The sequence below is a fragment of the Amblyraja radiata genome, chromosome 1 (genome assembly GCF_010909765.2).
Source record: "Amblyraja radiata isolate CabotCenter1 chromosome 1, sAmbRad1.1.pri, whole genome shotgun sequence".
Classification (NCBI taxonomy): Eukaryota; Metazoa; Chordata; class Chondrichthyes; order Rajiformes; family Rajidae; genus Amblyraja; species Amblyraja radiata.
In genome coordinates, this window is record NC_045956.1 from 20,516,010 (window position 1) to 20,534,598 (window position 18,589).

At 43.0% G+C, this 18,589-nt stretch overlaps 1 protein-coding gene across 1 annotated transcript in view; it reads left to right on the plus strand.

The window, feature by feature from the left end:
* The first annotated feature begins 5,704 nt into the window (after positions 1-5,704).
* The window catches only part of pdgfc (platelet derived growth factor C), a 116,163-nt gene continuing 103,278 nt past the window's right edge, over positions 5,705-18,589 (plus strand). Inside the window, exons 1-2 of the mRNA XM_033029474.1 lie at positions 5,705-5,724; positions 6,627-6,807. Of these exons, the coding sequence (XP_032885365.1) occupies positions 5,705-5,724; positions 6,627-6,807 (201 nt within the window). The remainder of the gene's footprint in view (positions 5,725-6,626; positions 6,808-18,589) is intronic.

The following is an 18,589-nucleotide window of genomic DNA, read 5'->3' on the forward strand; positions in this document are numbered from 1 at the left end:
AATTAAAACATTAGTAAGTCATGAGGGCTATTTTAACAAAATAATGTGCATTTTGAAGCATATCTAGTTAAAGTTTCTTGGATGCGGCTTTATTAGATTACAGCTAGCTTGATGTGGCATTCCAACATGAAAAGGTTCCCCACCCCTGGGCTAGAGTAATAATGAGTTTAAGTCTCACAACATCAGTTAGGGGTTTAAATTTGTTTGAATTCATTAATCTAGAATAAAATCAGTTCCATTAATAGCATCAATGAAATTACTGCAATGTTGAAAAAAACCTTTGATTCACATAAATTCTTTACGGAAGAACAACTTTACCACCCTTTCCAGCCTGGCCTGTGTGTAATTCCAGACACTCAATAATGTGGTTCATTGAGAAATGCCTTTTGAAATGACCTAGTAAGAGATTGCATTGTACCATGCTACTATATTTAAGCACATCAAAGTAAAACCAGGAGGATGGCCAGACATCAACCAAAGCATTAATTTCAGACGTGTCACCTCTAGTCCAATTGACATTCAAAGTCCTCCTCACAAACATCAAAAGTTTGTTAGCCAAACTAAGAGAGATATTCCACATACTAGTCAGGCAATAGTCTGATATAGGCATACTCGCAGAATCATTGCCTACTGCCAACATCCAAAACTTCTTCATAATCCCTAAATTATCCTATCCCACTGAAAGGATAAGGCCACCACATGTAGCAGCACAGTGTTGTATATCTGGGATGGAGTGGACGTGGGAATTTGACATATTAATTCCAAACCCCATTAAGTCTCCCGACATCAGGTCAAACACATGGCAAAGGAACCCCCTCCTAATAACCTCCTCCTGTCCTTTGGTAGGCAAGGAATAAGTTTGAGAGCAGCAAGAGCACATAAGTATGTGTGTGTGTGTGGGTGTGTGTGTCTGTCTGTCTGTCTGTCTGTCTGTCTGTCTGTCTGTCTGTCTGTCTGTCTGTCTGTCTGTCTGTCTGTCTGTCTGTCTGTCTGTCTACATTGATCACCCAGATTGACCTAGTAGAACCACCACTGACCTGAAGAACATTGGTACCAAGCAAGGTTTACAGAAAGTGGTGGGATAAATCTACTTAACCTCATTCTCAACGATCTATCTGTTGCAGATACATGTGTCTGGTAATATTGATAATGAACACAGCAAAGTCCTTTTTGATCTGAAGTCTCATATTTTCAGGGAGGATATTCTCCAATCAAATTTCCAAGGGATCCAAAGGAACCAAATGAGATTCCTTTTACAGTTAGTTATATTGCATATTCTTTAAACTATATGAGGAAAATCAGAACAGATCTGGCACTTCAATACCGGGTTTTCTTGGTGTATTCTGGGCCAAGAGTAGCAACAGAAGTGTATTTCACATTATCCATAACTTCCTGGCCCAACATAGCAGGGCTGCCAACTCTCACGCTTTGAGCGTGAGACTCACGCCCTCAAGCAAACTCTCACGCCCTCACGCTCATCAGAAATTTCTCCCGCTCAGTGGTGAGAAATTTTGTGATCAACGAAAATTTCAAAACTCGGATAACCTGCATGGTCCGCGGGTGTTGGAGAGCAGAGGCTGCGGGAGGGATGGGAGCAGAACCAGCGGCCGGAACAGATGCGGGGAGCCGGGACGGACGAGTGTTTGCCGGGGCCGGCGTGTCGCTCGCTGCAGCTCTGGCCATGGAGCGCTCCGGACAGTGCATGTCCCGGGCGTCGGAGGCATCGGAAGCGTTGCTCCGCTGCCGCTGCCATGAGAGTCTCTGTGCCGAAGGGACAGACTCTCAAAGGGAGGTGGAGAGAGAGAGGGGGAAGGAGACAGGGAGACAGTGGAGGGAGAGAGAGAGAGGGGGGGGGGAGAGGGGAGAGACAGAGGCGCAGTGAATGGAGAGAGAAGAGGGAGAGGGGGGGGAGAAGGGAGAGAGAGGGGAGAGAGGGGGGAGAGTGAGGTGGGAGAAGGGGTGGGAAGTGAGAGAGAGAAGAAAGAGGGAAGAGAGAGGGGTGTGGAGAGGGAGGAGAGGGTAGGAGAGAATGGGAAGAGAGAGGGGTGGTAAAAGAGAGAGGGGGAAGAGGGGGAGAGGGGGAAAGAGAAATGGGGGAAAGAGAGAGATAGGGGGGCAAAGAAAAAGAGATAGACAGAGGAGAAAGAGAGGGGAGAGAGGGCAAGGGGAAGAGTGAGGTAGGAGGGAGAAATGGGGAAGAGAGAGGGGGAAGAGAGAGAGGTGAGAGGAGAGACAGAGAGAGAGGGGAAAGAGAGAGTGGAGAGTGTGTGGAGAGGGAGAGAGAGGGAGATAGAGAGGGAGGGAGAAAGAGGTTGGGGGAAGCGAGAGGGAGAGAGAGGAGAGAAGGGGGGGAGAGGGGGAGAGAGAGTTAGGGGAAAGAGAGGGGAGAGAGAGGAGAGGGGGGAGAGAGAGGGGAGAGAGGGGACAAGAGAGAGGGGGAAGAGTAAGGTGGGAGGGAGAGAGGGGGGAAAGAGAGGGGGGAAGTGAGGGGGGAGAGAGAGACGGGGGAGAGAGAAGAGAGGGAAGGGGAGAAAGTGAGAGGGGGAGACAGGGGAGAGAGAGGGGGTGAGAGGAGAGACAGAGAGATAAAGGGGGAGAGAGAGAGAGGGGGGTTGAGAGGAGAGAGAGCGGAAGAGAGGGGGGAGAGAGTCTCTGTGCCGAATTTGCCCAGGTGACCGGCATGGATCAGGCTGCGGCTCGGTGCATCCTGGAGGACAACCAGTGGCTGCTGGAAGTAAGTACCAAGCACTGGGTAGAAACGGTGGAAGGAAGTGGACTTCAAATGGGGGTGGTTGGAGAAAGCATCCTGCTTGCCTGCTAGATTTTCACTTACTGTAACTGCAGGAAAAATGTTCCCGATGTTGGGGGCGTTCAGAACCATGGGTCACAGTTTATGAATAAAGGGGGGGGGGGCGTTAGGACTGAGATGAGAACAAACTTTCTTTACGTAGAGAGTTGTGAATCTGTGGAATTCTCTGTCACAGAAGGCAGTGCAGGCCAATTCACTGGATGTTTTCAAGAGAGAGTTACATTTAGTTCTTGGGGCTAACGACATCAAGGGATATGGGGAAAAAACAGGAAAGAGATACTGATTTTAGATGAATAGCCATGATCATATTGAATGGCAGTGCTGGCTCGAAGGGCCGAATGGCCTATTCCTGCACCTATTTTCTATGTTTCTATGCTTGAGTATATGGCAATAAAACTCGATCACTTGATTTTGAAGCATTCGTGCATGGTGGAGGTATAATGTAGTCATAGAGTGATACAGTGTGAAAACAGGCCCTTAGGCGCAACTTGCCCACACCCGCCAACATGTCCCAGCTACGCCACCTGCTTTTGGTCCATACCTCCAAACCTGTCCTATTCATGTATCAGTCTAAGTTTTTCTTAAATGTTGGGATGGTCCCTGCTTCAACTACCTCCTCTGGCAGCTTGTTCCATACACCCATCACCCTTTGTGTGGATAAAGTTACCCCTTAAAAAAGTTACCTCTTAAAAATACTTCATACAAAAAACATTGAAATCATACTACTACAGTGCACTAAAACATGATTTTAATACATCAAATTTCAAAAAGTTCCTACCCTTCTTCCACACCCTCTCCCCACTCGGATGCTCCACTCCCTCACCGGGTACCCCCAAGGCCAGTGATCAGTGATCGCACAGCCTCCCTCCCCCCTTTCAAAAACGCTCCAATTCAATTTAAAGCATATATATTGCATTCAAGTGTAAGTTATAAGACTCGCTACAGTATGCACCATATTGCACAATTTCAAGCTGAAAAATGCAAATATTCCGTACCAATGGGACCAATGGGAGGGGGCACCCTCCTCCCCCCCCCCCCCCCCCCCCCCCCCCCCCCCCCCAGTCGCAATGCTCCCCCGGGCTTGGTCTCTCACAAATTTCTCACTCCCAACTCTCACCCAATGTTGGCAGCCCTGAACATAGCCTTCACTCTACCATTATCATGAAGGCGGGATACCAACTTTGGTTCAACAAGGTGATCAATAGGGCACAGCAGGAGTACATGGCCGTGTGTACATAATAATGATCTGCCGAACTGGCAAAGCAAGGACACAAAAATTTGTAACCATGTTCATCCAGAAATATAGAATGGCTGATCCATCTCAAGTTGCTCCTGAGATTCTCCCACCATTACAAAAGCCAGCCATCAACCTTTTCAACTCTTACCACGTGAGAACAGGAAATAACTGAGAGCTCAGTATTTCATATGAGACAAGCTGAGTATTTGTTTTATCTAAGTAGTAGTATGGGGTTGGATCTCATTGCCTGAAATTGTGAGACAGAAACAATGTCACCTTCTCCCTCACTCCCACCCCCATCACATTTAGGAATTCTATTGAGGTGCATTTGAGAAATGGTAACCTCTGATTGTTGACCCTGTGGAATAACCCAAGTAGTTTCATTCATGGCAGGGATGATCCGTTTTGCCGTAAAATTCTATGCTATGGGCCTTTCAAGGTCGATGATTATTGTTCTTTTGTACCCAGCTAAAGTACTACTATCATTCGGTCATGAACAAACTTGTTTTACAGAGTTATGAAAATATGGAGTTGGAATGAAGTTTGCCAGAAACCTTTACAACCAGCAGAGGGAGCATTGTTTTATTACACCTGCCTCGTAAAAAGCTGTTATAAACAAAAGGGTATTGCTCTAAAAACGTCGCTATTAAATTCAAATCATCCACATTTTATTGTGGATTAATTCTCAAATTATATTTCCAATTAAAGATTCTGCGGCCACTCTTTTTTCCACTATCAACGTCTGTAAATTTTTAGAATGGAAACCATTTTTGTTTCATTTGTAGAGCAGTTATAGCCAGCTGTTAGAGGGAGTTGGACAATGGTACTCAATGTTTTGTGCATGGATAGGTCTGTAGGGATTGTGAAGATTTTTTCTCGAATGTAAGCACAGTGCAAGCTATGAAAAGGTCAATTGAAAAGGCCATTTGGGTTTCGAATTTGAAAGGTTGATCAAATTACAATATATCATATGAACTGTTCTTTCTGTTGAGAGGTCAGATCAAAGCACCACTGAACAGGCAAATACATTTTAAATTAATTAAGTGTAAGATTGTACATTTTGATAAAGAAAATAAAGAGATGACATTTTCCTTGGATAGTCAAAAAATTGCTGGGAAATTGCATCATATGATCCTGTGTTTTACGTGCACTATTATTGAATTTCAAAGCCTTTTTGAGGAATTTACAAAAATGTGTTTAAATTGAGAATTGCACAGTTTGAGAAATTCAACTCCACGCTTCTGTTTGTGATACAAGCAACAGTTTTGGACATGGGGCGTGCAGGCAGTGGATGATGCAGTGCTCATTGTGAGCATTGTCTGGTGAAGTCAAGTCAAATTGTCTGCTTAGAAACTTGTGACTACTCAAAAGGAACCATGCTTTGCAACATATTTTCATTCACTGCAATATGACAATCTAAATGGGCTGCCCAGCCTTTTGGGACAAACCTTGCATCTGCTGCAGAGCCCTCTGGAGATTGGCTGGTGATTCAGGAGGTTTCTGCAAGGTCACGCAGTGAGGTTTATACAACTAAGATAGACACAAAATGCTGGAATATCTCAGCGGGACAGGCAGCAACTCTGGAGAGAAGGAAAGGGTGACGTTATGGGTCGAGACCCTTTTTCCGACTGAGGGTCAGGGGAGAGGGAAATAATTATATGGATGAAGGGCTGCTGAGGTATGAGATGTTCTGCTAATCATTGAACTCAACAACTCAGTGTGACAGTATTGTGCTCTGCGATACAAACACTGGTGGGACAGAGATCAAAACCCTGATCTTCACGTGTGGAGATTATGACTGCAAGCCACTGTTCACACTCATTCACCTTCATATTTCTCATTTTCCATGCTGTATAGCTCCATGACTCTATGGTTGCAACACCACAGGTTGAGAAGCTGTAGTCTGGGATTGCTGGTGATGGGCTCGTGCAGTGATAGTTTTCTGAAAGCTAGTGGTGGGAAGAAAGTTACTGGCATTCATTTTCAGTTCATGAATGCAAATGATATCATCTTTGGGACCATGCATTTGTTGCAGCCCAATGCTTACAAATGTCAGACCCATGCCGAGTAGTGATTAATGGCATTTTGTGCCAGATTCAAAACTATTTAAATCACAAATGATTTATTGTGTTTTGAAAAAATATGTAAAATGATTCCTGTTTATTTTTCCTGTATTTTTTGCTGAATTTACTAATTTTCATAATGAATACTTTATAAATTACGGATATTAAAGATTTTTCTTTAAATAATGCTGTTTTAATTTAACTATGATTTGGAATATTTTATTCCCCAACTCAGCAATTTGCATAGTTCAAGTTAAATGGGTTTGATTTCTCAGACTGGTTCATTCTTTGGTGAGACGATCAATCAGAATTGCTAAATATTTAAATGGCAAAATGCCTCACTTAAAATAGTGGAGAGGAATTCAATCTGAGCATTTGTATGCCAACTTCACAGCAGTAGTTTCAAAGCCCCGTGATGTGGTGTGTTTGAAAATCAATTGATCTTTACTTTGCTGAATTCAGATACGATTTATTTGCATCCAAATGAATTTTGTTAAAAACTACTTCTGTCCTTTAGGTTTGATTTTGTGGAAATTGAAGATTTAAGTGATGGCACCATTTTTGGACGATGGTGTGGTACCAATGGAGTTCCAGGAATACAAATATCAAAGGCAAACCAAGTCAGGATACGATTTCGATCTGATGAGTATCTGGCATCAAAACCAGGCTTCTGCATTTACTATTCACTTTTAGAACCTGTAAGTAAATGAATTCTTATTTAGAGAATATGCATGTGGTCTTAACAGTGCAACTAATGGAAATCATTAAATTAATTTTAATCATCAGTTTATCATATTTAGAATATCCTCTTGCAAAAGCTAGTGCCACAGCCTGACTGTCTAAAGAATGCAGAAGTTTGAACTTTCCATGTATCTGATCTATCACCAAGGCATACTCAAGAAAAATTGTATCATGCTGTGCATTTGAAACATTGATTTGTTGATGGAGAAAATCGCTATCATCACAATCATCCTCAAAAGTCACCTTAATCCCCCCTGGACTTAAAGAAAAGAGAATCATGACTGAGGGGAGAGACCTTCACAGTATTGGCTATCATAGAAGTAAGGAAGAGGTTTGGGTTGTCACCAGCTAATTGGGAACAGGATTTTGGAAACAGGAAATAGGACTGATAGACAATAGAACTATGAAAGGCCATGAGGAAAGATGGGAGATGTACAAGAGAGTTGTTAGTTTAGCTTTGGGGTCAGACGAACCTGAGAGGTTGGCCTGCGGGATAGGAAGGAAGTAGCTGAGGCAACTGACCAGAACATATGACTTAGCGACAAAGGAGTCTGTGACCACCCCCTACTTGGTGAAAGTGAAGGTAATGAAGAGAAGTGAGAAGTACTTGTGTAGAGCAAAATTAAAGATCTTTGTATTCTCAGACAAGCTTAATGAACTGTTTGGCAGGTGAGAACAAGGCATGATCATGCTTAATGTAGACTCCAACCATATCTAACATTGAATGTCTGAGCTACTTTTCCACCATATATTGTCTAGCTTGTATTCTAGACTGCGTCCCTGCGACATTAGAGAACAGAACTTTGTTAGGATAGGAGACAGGATGACGCAGTTTATTGGATTAATGGGAAATAGGGCATTGGATATGGAAGTAATGTTATGGTTAAGCAGATCATTAGCTCCAGAACTCTCATGGTGAAAGTTGGGCCAAAGACGAGTTGAAGTTCTGATAATATTTAGCAACTGAATTGGGAATGTGTTTATAATGACTGGTACGGAAACAGATTTAGAAAGGGGAAAGTGTGGAGAAGATTAGTATTTGTGGGATATTCAAGTGATGGGAAGATTGGGAGAAGACCAGTATATAACAGGGGAGATAGGAGGAAGACTGGGCCTTGTGCAATGGAATTGAGTGATGTGGGGAATCAAATTGCCAGCATATTGGATTGGAGTGGGATGGAAGGTGCTAATAGGGATTCTTGTCTTGGTTGTTCTTTGTGGGGTGCAGTCGCTCACATGGAGAATGATGGCATCTCCCTACAACCCTGAGGTGGAAATTGTGTCAGGTTTGCAAGGCTGCCTGATGGCAGGCCAAATCTTTGGTGCAAAATAACCAGGAAATGGCTGTTGCATTTCACAATGGGAACATTGAAAATCAGTGAAGTTCTGAGCAATTATCTGGGCTTCAATGCCTGGGAGATTAACCTAATCATTAGCATTAAACTTTCTCTTTAATATTTATTTTTGAGATGAAGACATTGCTGACAAGACCGGCATTTATTATTCATCCCGAATTACCTTTGGGAACCTGGTAGGAATCTATCCACTGAACTACTGCAAGCACTATTCGTAATGCTCTTTGCGAAGACATTTGACAATTTTGACCGGCATTGATAGAGGATGGTGCGTGAATTTGATGAGTACCTGCAGTGTCAGTGTTCCCATACACTGCGTGCTCTTGTTCATGGTGGTAAATGCCTTGGGCGAGGCTGTAGGTAAACCTGGGTGAGTAACTCATTCATCACATCTGAAATTCATTCCATTGGTTCAACTGTAGAATGCATTTAGAAGTGATGGCAAGGTATGGATTTCCAAGTATACATTTTAAAATTTAGTAATACAGCTATGCAGAATGGAAACAGGCCCTTCGGCCATTGTCCCTGCTGTGCAAGTTGACATTTTGGACGTCCCATATGCCTACATTTGGTTCAAAGGCCTCTAAACCTTTCCTATCCATATACCTATCCAGGAGTCTTTTAAAAGTTATAATTGTATCTGCTTCTACAGTGAAAAAATTGTCCCTGCGGTCCATCTTAAATCTCTGCCCTTGCATTTTGCTCAAAAAGGAAATAAAAATGTAAGTGCTGGAAATCTATAAAGAAACGGAAAATGTTGGAAATAAGGACAGGTGTTGCGGTTGCAAAAGGCAGTTACAGCAGATTCACTTTTGCTCCCCCTCCTCCCAGTCGAAACAGTGACAGAGTTCCCCTAGTCCTCATCTTTTACCCCATCAGCTGTCGCATACAAAACATCATCCTCTGACCATTTTGCCTCCTCCAAATGCATCCCACCAACAGTCACATCTTCCCATCTCCACCACTTTCTGCTTTCTACAGAGACCATTCCCTGTGCAAATCGCTGATTCACTCACCCCTTCCCACCCAAATCATTCCCTCCACAGGAACTTTCCCCTGCAACCACAGGAGGTACTGTCCTTATACCTCCTCCCTCAACTCAGTCCAGGGACCCCAACAGTCCTTTTCCTCCAGGGATGCTGCCTGACCCTCTGAGTTATTCCAGCACTTTGTCTCTATCTACACAATGAAACCTTTTCAGCATGTTAAGAATAAATAATAGATTAGGGGTGAACTATCTTTGATGGTTGGTGTATTCAAGATTAACAAAATAATTAAGATTTGAGCCGATTCTATTGAATGAAGTTTAGAAGCACTTCCTCATCCAAGAGGGAATTTCAATTTGGAGATAGGTGAATTGTAATTTTTAAATCCAAGATTGATAAATGTTTGATATTTGGGGAGAGGCAAGAAGGCAAGAGAGGCAAGGCATGGAGTTGGATCACTGGTTCACTCCTGTTCTCACTAAATGACCTCCTCGTTGCCTTTACACAAAATCGTAACCATTCCTGAGGGGTGCCCAGTGATGTGATAGATGCATATAGTCTCTTGCCCAGGGTAGGTGAATGGAGGACCAGAGGACATAGATATAAGGTGAAGGGGAAAAGATTTAATAGGAATCTGAGGGGTAACACTTTCACACAAAGGGTGGTGCGGGTATGCAACAAGCTGCCAGAGGAGGTAGTTGAGGCAGGGACTATCCCAACGTTGAAGAAAGTTAGACAGGTACATGGATAGGACAGGTTCGGAGGGATATGGACCAAACGCTGGCAGGTGGGACTGGTGTAGCTGGGACATGTTGGTCAGTGTGGGCAAGTTGGGCCGAAGGGCCTGTTTTTACAATGTATCACTCTATGACTCTATGAGATATGTAGTCATGTTCCTCCCAAAAAGTGTCCCCTGAACTTGATGCATAATATGAGGTCAGTTTTGATTGGAGGAAATTATGTCTTCTCTGTAGAAAATGATTTCTGCAAGTTGCGTGCTAATACCTTATTTTGTTGATCAGTAACATACTATATTTAATTTATACATTAGATGAATAAGTCTTGCCATTAAGATGTAACAATTCTATCATAGTGGGATAGTGGATGGCCTTTGCATTCCAAATTTCTGTTTTATATAAATTAAGGAATCTATTGCCCATCAGTGGAGATTCTTGTTATTCATGTTTTAGCTTATTCTTGTCAGAACCTCATACAAGGTATAGAATACTGGAGCCACACAGCATGGAAACAGGCCATTTGGTCGTCGGCATCCATGCAGACTACCAAATGCTCATTTACAATGATCCCATTTTTAAATTCACATTCTCATCAACTTTCACTTCCACCCCCCCACCCCCATCCCCCCATCCCCACCACTCCACCATTCCTACCACCCAGTTAGATGAGGGGCAATTTACAAGCGGTAATTAATCTATCCACCAACGTGCTTTGAGGAAACCAAAGCATTAGAGGGAGACCACTCAGTCACCAGAAGATCATTATTTTGCAGTAATTAATGCATGCAGCATGTTCCTGCAGCAGTGGAAATGCACAAGCATCAAATCAAGATCGACCCGACTATATCATTTTGAAGGAAAGAAAATAGTGCATCTAAATGGCTCACTCATATTTGATAAAGGAAGCAATCAGCAAGATCACTAGTACTAATATATGCCCTATTACTCCCTCAGAATGGGTCAAGGGCTTATCACTGAAATAATTATTTTTCAAGTGAATTAATTTTCATGACGGTTATGCACCAAGATCTACACTGTTTTTGAGTTGTACTTATGTCAACATGTCTTTCACACAAGCAGAATTATACTTAACCCCCACAGACTTTACCGGACAGTGTAGAAACGGAGAAGGAACAGCCTGATTTTCTTCTGTTCTTTGTTCGCATCTTCCAACCCAGCCCAACAATGGAAGGTGCACCAGTGTCAATTATAGTCCAGAGGTTTAATGTGATTAAACAAACACAGCCAATTGTGGCTATAAACTGATAGTCATAGTCCTACAGTGTGGAAACAGGCCCTTCGGCCCAACTTGCCCACACTGGCCAACATGTCCCATCTACACTAGTCCCACCTGTCTGCATTTGGCTCAAATCTCTCTAAACCTGCGGTATCCATCTACCTGTCTAAATGTTTCTTAAACGTTGTGATAGTACCTGCCTCAACTACCTCCTCTGGCAGCTCGTTCCATCCATCGACCACCATTTACATGAAAAAGGTTACCCCTCAGATCCCTATTAAATATTTCCCCATCATTTTAAACCTCATATGCGAATAACATTCTATAGGGAGAGGAATAAGACAGCTGCTGACACTTGTAAAGCACAACTATCTTCAAAGTTGGGAAGAAGAAAACCTCAATGTGACAAGTATTTATATTATTTCACAACAATGAATATTACATACAGTACCTACTACAAAACCACCAACCGCAAAAAAGGTATGAGTTATCTTTGATAAGAAATATAGAGCAGTTGAATGCTTTTTAAATGGGGAAAGGCTGGGAGCAGTAATTATTCAGAACTGAAGGTACACAAAAATGCTGGAGAAACTCAGCGGGTGCAGCAGCATCTATGGAGCGAAGGAAACAGGCGACGTTTCGGGCCGAAACTCTTCTTCAGACTGATGGGGGGTGGGGGGGAGAAGGAAGAAAAAAGGGAGGAGGAGGAGCCCGAGGGCGGGGGAATGGGAGGAGACAGCTTGAGGGTTAAGGAAGGGGAGGAGACAGCAAGGGCTAGCAAAACTGGAAGAATTCAACGTTCATGTCATCCGGACGCAAGCAACCCAGGCGGAATATGAGGTGCTGTTCCTCCAATTTCCGGTGTTGCTCACTCTGGCAATGGAGGAGACCCAGGACAGAGAGGTCGGATTGGGAATGGGAGGGGGAGTTGAAGTGCTGAGCCACCGGGAGTTCAGGTAGGTTATTGCGGACTGAGCGGAGGTGTTCGGCGAAACGATCGCCCAACCTCCGCTTCGTCTCCCCGATGTAAATCAGCTGACATCTAGAGCAGCGGATGCAGTAGATGAGGTTGGAGGAGATACAGGTGAACCTTTGTCGCACCTGGAACGACTGCTTGGGTCCTTGAATGGAGTCGAGGGGGGAGGTGAAGGGACAGGTGTTGCATTTCTTGCGGTTGCAACGGAAAGTGCCCAGGGAGGGGGTGGTACGGGAGGGAAGGGAAGAATTGAGAAGGGAGTTGTGGAGGGAGCGGTCTTTGCGGAAGGCAGACATAGGGGGAGATGGGAAGATGTGGCGAGTGGTGGGGTCACGTTGCAGGTGGCGGAAATGGCGGAGGATTATTTGTTGTATTTGCCGGCTGGTGGGGTGAAAGGTGAGGACTAGGGGGACTCTGCCCTTGTTGTGAGTGCGGGGATGGGGAGAGAGAGCAGTGTTGCGGGGTATGGATGAGACCCTGGTGCGAGCCTCATCTATGGTGGTGGAGGGGAATCCCCGTTCCCTGAAGAACGAGGACATTTCCGATGCCCTGGTGTGGAACGTCTCATCCTGGGAGCAGATGCGGCGTAGGCGGAGGTGTTGGGAGTAGGGGATGGAGTCTTTACAGGGGGCAGGGTGGGAAGACGTGTAGTCCAGATAGCCATGTGAGTCAGTTGGTTTGTAGTGTATGTCAGTCAGAAAATTATTCAGAACTGTACGTCCTTATCTACAAATCACAGAAAGCATGCAGCTATTGCAGGCAATTAGGAAAGCAAATGGTATGCAAGTCTTTATTACAAAATGATTGAAATATAAAAGCAAAGGACCGTGAAATTGGGCTGTGCATTTCCAGTTTCTACAGTGATATGCAAGCTGATTTGCTTGCAGTTAAATCACATATTGTCAATGTACGCTTTTAACTCATGCTCCTTAACATAGTAAGTAGCATTGTAGTTGTGTGGCACACCTCCTGCTGATTATTTGCAAAGTGGCAAGTTGTTTTATCCATTCTTGTGTGTTGATGCCTGCCCTACCAGAGTGGATTGAACTAATCCAGCTAATGTAACGTGTTAGCCGATCACTGCATTTAGCAACAAGAACCTGGCCTGCTTAAAATGAAATAAAGTAAAATAGAAAGGGACATAAATATTCATCAAACATACCAGTGTTGTTGGTGCGCTTGTCAGCTGATATATCCTGATTAATGGATCACCTGCATCCTAGAGTCTTGAAAAAGTTGTCTATGGAGGTAGTGAATGCTTTGATTATCATCTTCTAAAATTTGATACATTCTGGAATACATTTCCTTTGGATTGCAGGGTGTGAAACGTGACCATTTAAGAAAGAAAGGGAGAGAAAACAGGAACTACTTACAGTATCTGCTCAACTGATATCAGTGCGGGGACAATGCTTAAATATATCTAGAAGAATACAATAACAGAAGAATGTAATAACAAAAGACAAAAGGATCAATAGGATAGTGCAGAGCCATCATGGACTAATGACAGGAAACTCGTGTTTCAGCAATCTATGAGAGTTCTTTAAAGATACAGTGAAAATAATAGATAATAGGGATCATTACTTGCCCACTCTTGAATTTCATTCCATGACCTGACTTGGTGAATTCCTCCAGCACTTTCCTTTTAGACTCAGTGGATGTGATGTACTTGGATTTTTAAAATACTTTTTATAAGTTGCACATGTGAAGTTGGTCTACAAGTTTAGAGCACATGGAAGTGGATAATCGACTAAAGGACAGGGAATTGTTTGTCGGAAAGAATACAAAGAGCAGGAAAAATGGATTGTTCCCATGTAGGCAAGCTGTGGGGAAGAGCAAGGACTGGTTTCAGCATCACAACTATTCACCTTTTAAATAATCACTTTGGCTGAGAAGGCCATTAGTCATTCTTCAAAGTTTGCAAATGATACTAAACCAGGTGGGATTTAGTATGCAGGGAGGAGGTTGTAAAGAGGCTTCAACGGGACATTGGCAATCTGGGTGAGTGGGCAGAAGCATGGACAATGGAATATAAAGGTGCCTGTGCATGTGCTCATAAGAGAACCAACTTCCCCTCCAAGTTGCACGTCTTCAGGATGTGGGAAGCAACCAGAGCACTGAGGAAACCCACTCAATCAGCAGAGAGATATGCAAACTCCACACAGACAGCACCGAAATTAGGATTGAACCTGGGTTGCTGGAGTGGTGAGGCAGCAATATAGAGGTCAGGTTAATGGAAGTAATAGAATGTTGGTGACACTGCATTCACCAGCTAATGTCATATTGTGAGTGATTGGACAATGATATCATCTTGGTTTAGTTTAGAGATACAGCGCAACCAGCAATCCCTGAACATCAACAGTATCCTACACACGCTAGGGATCATTTACAATTATACCAAGCCAACTAACCTGAAAACCTGTACATCTTTGGAGTATGTGAGGAAACTGGAGATCCTGGAGAAAACTCACGTAGGTCATGGGGAGAATGTACAAACACTACGCAGAGAGCACCCGTAGTCAGGATCGAACCCGGGTCTCTGGCGCTGTAGGGCAGCAACTCTGCCGCTGTGCCACCGTGCCAAGATAATCTTGCATAATTAGATACATGGATGGACGTTAGACATAAAAGGCTGGAGTAACTCAGCAGGACAGGCAGCATCTCTGGAGAGAAGGAATGGGTGACGTTTCAGATCGAGACCCCTCTTCAGACTTCTTCAGAGGATTTTGACTTGAGGTCCGTCATTTGTCCCTGTTAGTAAACACTATGTCAGCTGTAATAAGACATATTCCAAGTATTTTGCCAGCAACAGGTTTTCCTATGGAGTGCCCCACCATGCCAATTACATTTTTCCAGAGATTTCAAAAGGCCTTTCTTATAATTGCTAATAGATTTCAATTTCCTGATTCTGACACTGTCCTTTTTAACTTCCCACATTTGACAAATTAGCTAAGGTACTTTAAACCTTTGTAGAAACATTTTTAAGAGTTCTTCTAACGTAACAATGCCATAACTCTAAAGTAGAGAACATGTATAATGGGTCACATGAATAAACACACAATTTGGTGAGCTAAAGTTTTCATTACCCTTTCAGACAACACTTCAATCTCATACTGAAAATACTTCTTAACTAAGATTAAATGGTATAATAATTAAACACTAAACCAAATGACAGATCAAAAGCTTGCTTGATTTGGTCCAGTTACTGAGAATGTGTACATAGAGGCCCTTCAGAACAGAAAAATGTGGACAATTAGGAGTTGGATTCCTTTTCCATTCCACATGGCAGATAAGGAACCAAGCTCTGTAAATGAACAACCTCAAGCATTAGAACTAGGTTTACGAGGGCAGAGGGTCTTGAGTTCAATAATGTTGTCATTAAAATGTCATTCTTATATTTAGGATAGTTTTATTTCTATTTTTGGTCCTTTTCTTCAATGTCAGGTTTAACTGAAATTTGTACTTGAAGTACTGTTTTTTAGCAGAGGTTAGCAGGCTTTAATTGCTGCTGGCTGTTCTGTATGGATGATGAGCTGGTGCATAAAGGCCACTAGGCATGCACTTTGACATCAAACATTGTAAATTACAAGTTGCATAAAATTCTATGGTGCATGCAAGTGTTCAATACGGATTAGTGAAAAAGAGCCTGGTCTTACATTAGGAGCATGGCTCTTCTTCCTATTATGGACCTTAATTACTTCCCTTATAGATTCATTTCCCCTATTATAGAACTCTCATCTGCCTCTCACCCTTCATCATTTGCAGCACCATGATTTCTTCTCCCAACCACACCAGAATTGAGAGGGATGATGTACAGATTGAGGGAGGGAATGGGAAAGATAGGTCGAGGCAGAACAACACCCCACGTTGTTAAGTATGTGGTCAATGGCAGATGGGGGGAGGGGATGAATCTAAATAAAAGGGAGAGAGGGAATGGAAAGCTGAACAAAGGAAAGGCACTTTGGGTGGAACAACAGGAGTGGGAAAGGAAGTCAAGTATTGTGAGTTACCTGAAATGAAAAGATTCAATGTTCACACATTGGGTTGCAGGCTACCCAAGTTGAATATGTGGTGTCAGACTTCTAATAAGTTGGGACTTCCCTGTTATTGTGCACAATAGGCGAAGTACAAAAACCATAGGCAGCCCAAGTTGTTATAGGTGACATAGGATGAGGTTTACATTTGTTTTGTGGATTAACTGTTAATGCAGGGAGCTAATGGAAGCTGAGGTACTGCATTGCGATAAGAAAGATTGACCAAAGTCCAAAGGTGATAACATTGCTTTGTTTAGCACCTGCCTGCACGAATTGAGTTTGTTGTGGATTAATTGATTACGAAATGGAGCCAATTTTCCACGGGCAGCCATATTTGAGAAGGAAACCATGCACTTACCCTTGATTGATGGAATCAATTAAGTTCTTGTGAGATCAATAAAGCCAATTTATAATTCATATTATTTCCTGGATTTTTCTTAGAGTTGTTGTATGCTGGTGACCATTGTGCTTCAAGATGGGCCAAATCCATGGTGGATTTTGGGGGCAGCTCAACTCTCTTTGGGGAAAAGGCAGTTGAGGAAGCCCCTCGCAATAACTTACCCATTGTCAGACATTAGGAAGGTGCAGTCATTGCAATTGGACATCTATTTAACCCTTTAACTCTGATCCTTTTGCAGAGCCATAGACCCTTATCCCATCTATCCATAATTACTCCTCCACATTAACTAGCAATGAGATGTGCTGATATCCAGTGATTGTTAAAGTGAAATAAATATATCTTTAGCCTGAGAATCTGAAGTTAACATGGAAAATCTTGGATAATATTCAGGGGATGGACAGCATTTGGGGAGAGAGAAACAGCGTTCACATTTCAGATCCATGATCTCGTCTGGAATTTTACGAAAGTTTGAACGTAGACCAGATGGCCTTTTTGGCCAAGTGCCATCAAATTTTGATGACACAAGACTTACGGGTGGAAGATGATACAATAACGGAATGAATTATGAAGAGGCAAGTAACAAACATGAAGGAGATATGGTCAGACTGGTGGCATGTGCAGATAGAGGTGGATGAAATTTAATGCTGAGAAAGACAGAATTCTAAAAGGGGTACAAGAGTGGAGAGATCTAGGGGTAAGTGTGCATCATTTGTTGAACGATCATTGTTGTATCAGTGTAGAACGATAGACATGAGAAATAAGAGCTGTGGGAAACAACAAAAGGCCTTCAGTCTATTCAATACTAATGAGTGAATATCAAACTCAAGCCATTTCCAGCATGCTCTTCATATTCCTTGTTTCACCCCAGTAATGAAAAGTCTACAATCCCAGCCTTCAATATGCTCTGGTTGGCATGGACGAGCTGGGCCAAAGGATCTGTTTCCATGAACAGCCAACTCCATGAAATTCCTGATGGCACTGAGCCACTCATGTTTGCTGCTAGGTTCCCATTCTTTTGGGATTGGTCTTCTTGTGGCAGTTTCCCGAATAAAGACAACTCCAACCTGGTGAGCAAGGCCTAGCACATTGCAAAGATATCTGTTGTAAATAGCATCATTTCGTCAGCATGTTAAAGCTCTACTGACTTGACCACTGGATAACCCAAGGCCATTTACAATTTGGCAAAAGCATTAAAAAATATTAAAATTAGTGAACATGAAAATAATCATGTATCCTGCAAACCCAATAAGAAAGCTTTTTGTTGCTATGAGGTCACTTATTTTTCTGAAAGTTAAGTGAGTAGTATCATCTTGTTTGCTAAATCTCTCCTTGTATGACAAATCCATCATACAAGAAATCACTTTGGTGAAACATGTGCTGTACATTCACTAACACAGGTATATCTTTCTTTAGGTAGGGAGAGCAGACCTGTGTACGAAATTCCAGAGGAGGGCTCCCTCGGAACATATATAATTGCAGTACATAATAGGAGCAGGGAGGTTCTACTGCAGTTGTACAGGGTCTTGGTGAGACCACACCTGGAGTATTGCGTACAGTTTTGGTCTCCTAATCTGAGGAAAGACATTCTTGCCATAGAGGGAGTACAGAGAAGGTTCACCAGACTGATTCCTGGGATGTCAGGACTTTCATATGAAGAAATACTGGATAGACTCGGCTTGTACTCGCTAGAATTTAGAAGATTGTGGGGGGATCTTATAGAAATGTACAAAATTCTTAAGGGGTTGGACAGGCTAGATGCAGGAAGATTGTTCCCAATGTTGGGGAAGTCCAGAACAAGGGGTCATAGTTTAAGGATAAGGGGGAAATCTTTTAGGACCGAGATGAGAAAAACATTTTTCACACAGAGAGTGGTGAATCTCTGGAATTCTCTGCCACAGAAGGTAGTTGAGGCCAGTTCATTGGCTATATTTAAGAGGGAGTAAGATGTGGCCCTTGTGGCTAAAGGGATCAGGGGGTATGGAGAGAAGGCAGGTACAGGATACTGAGTTGGATGATC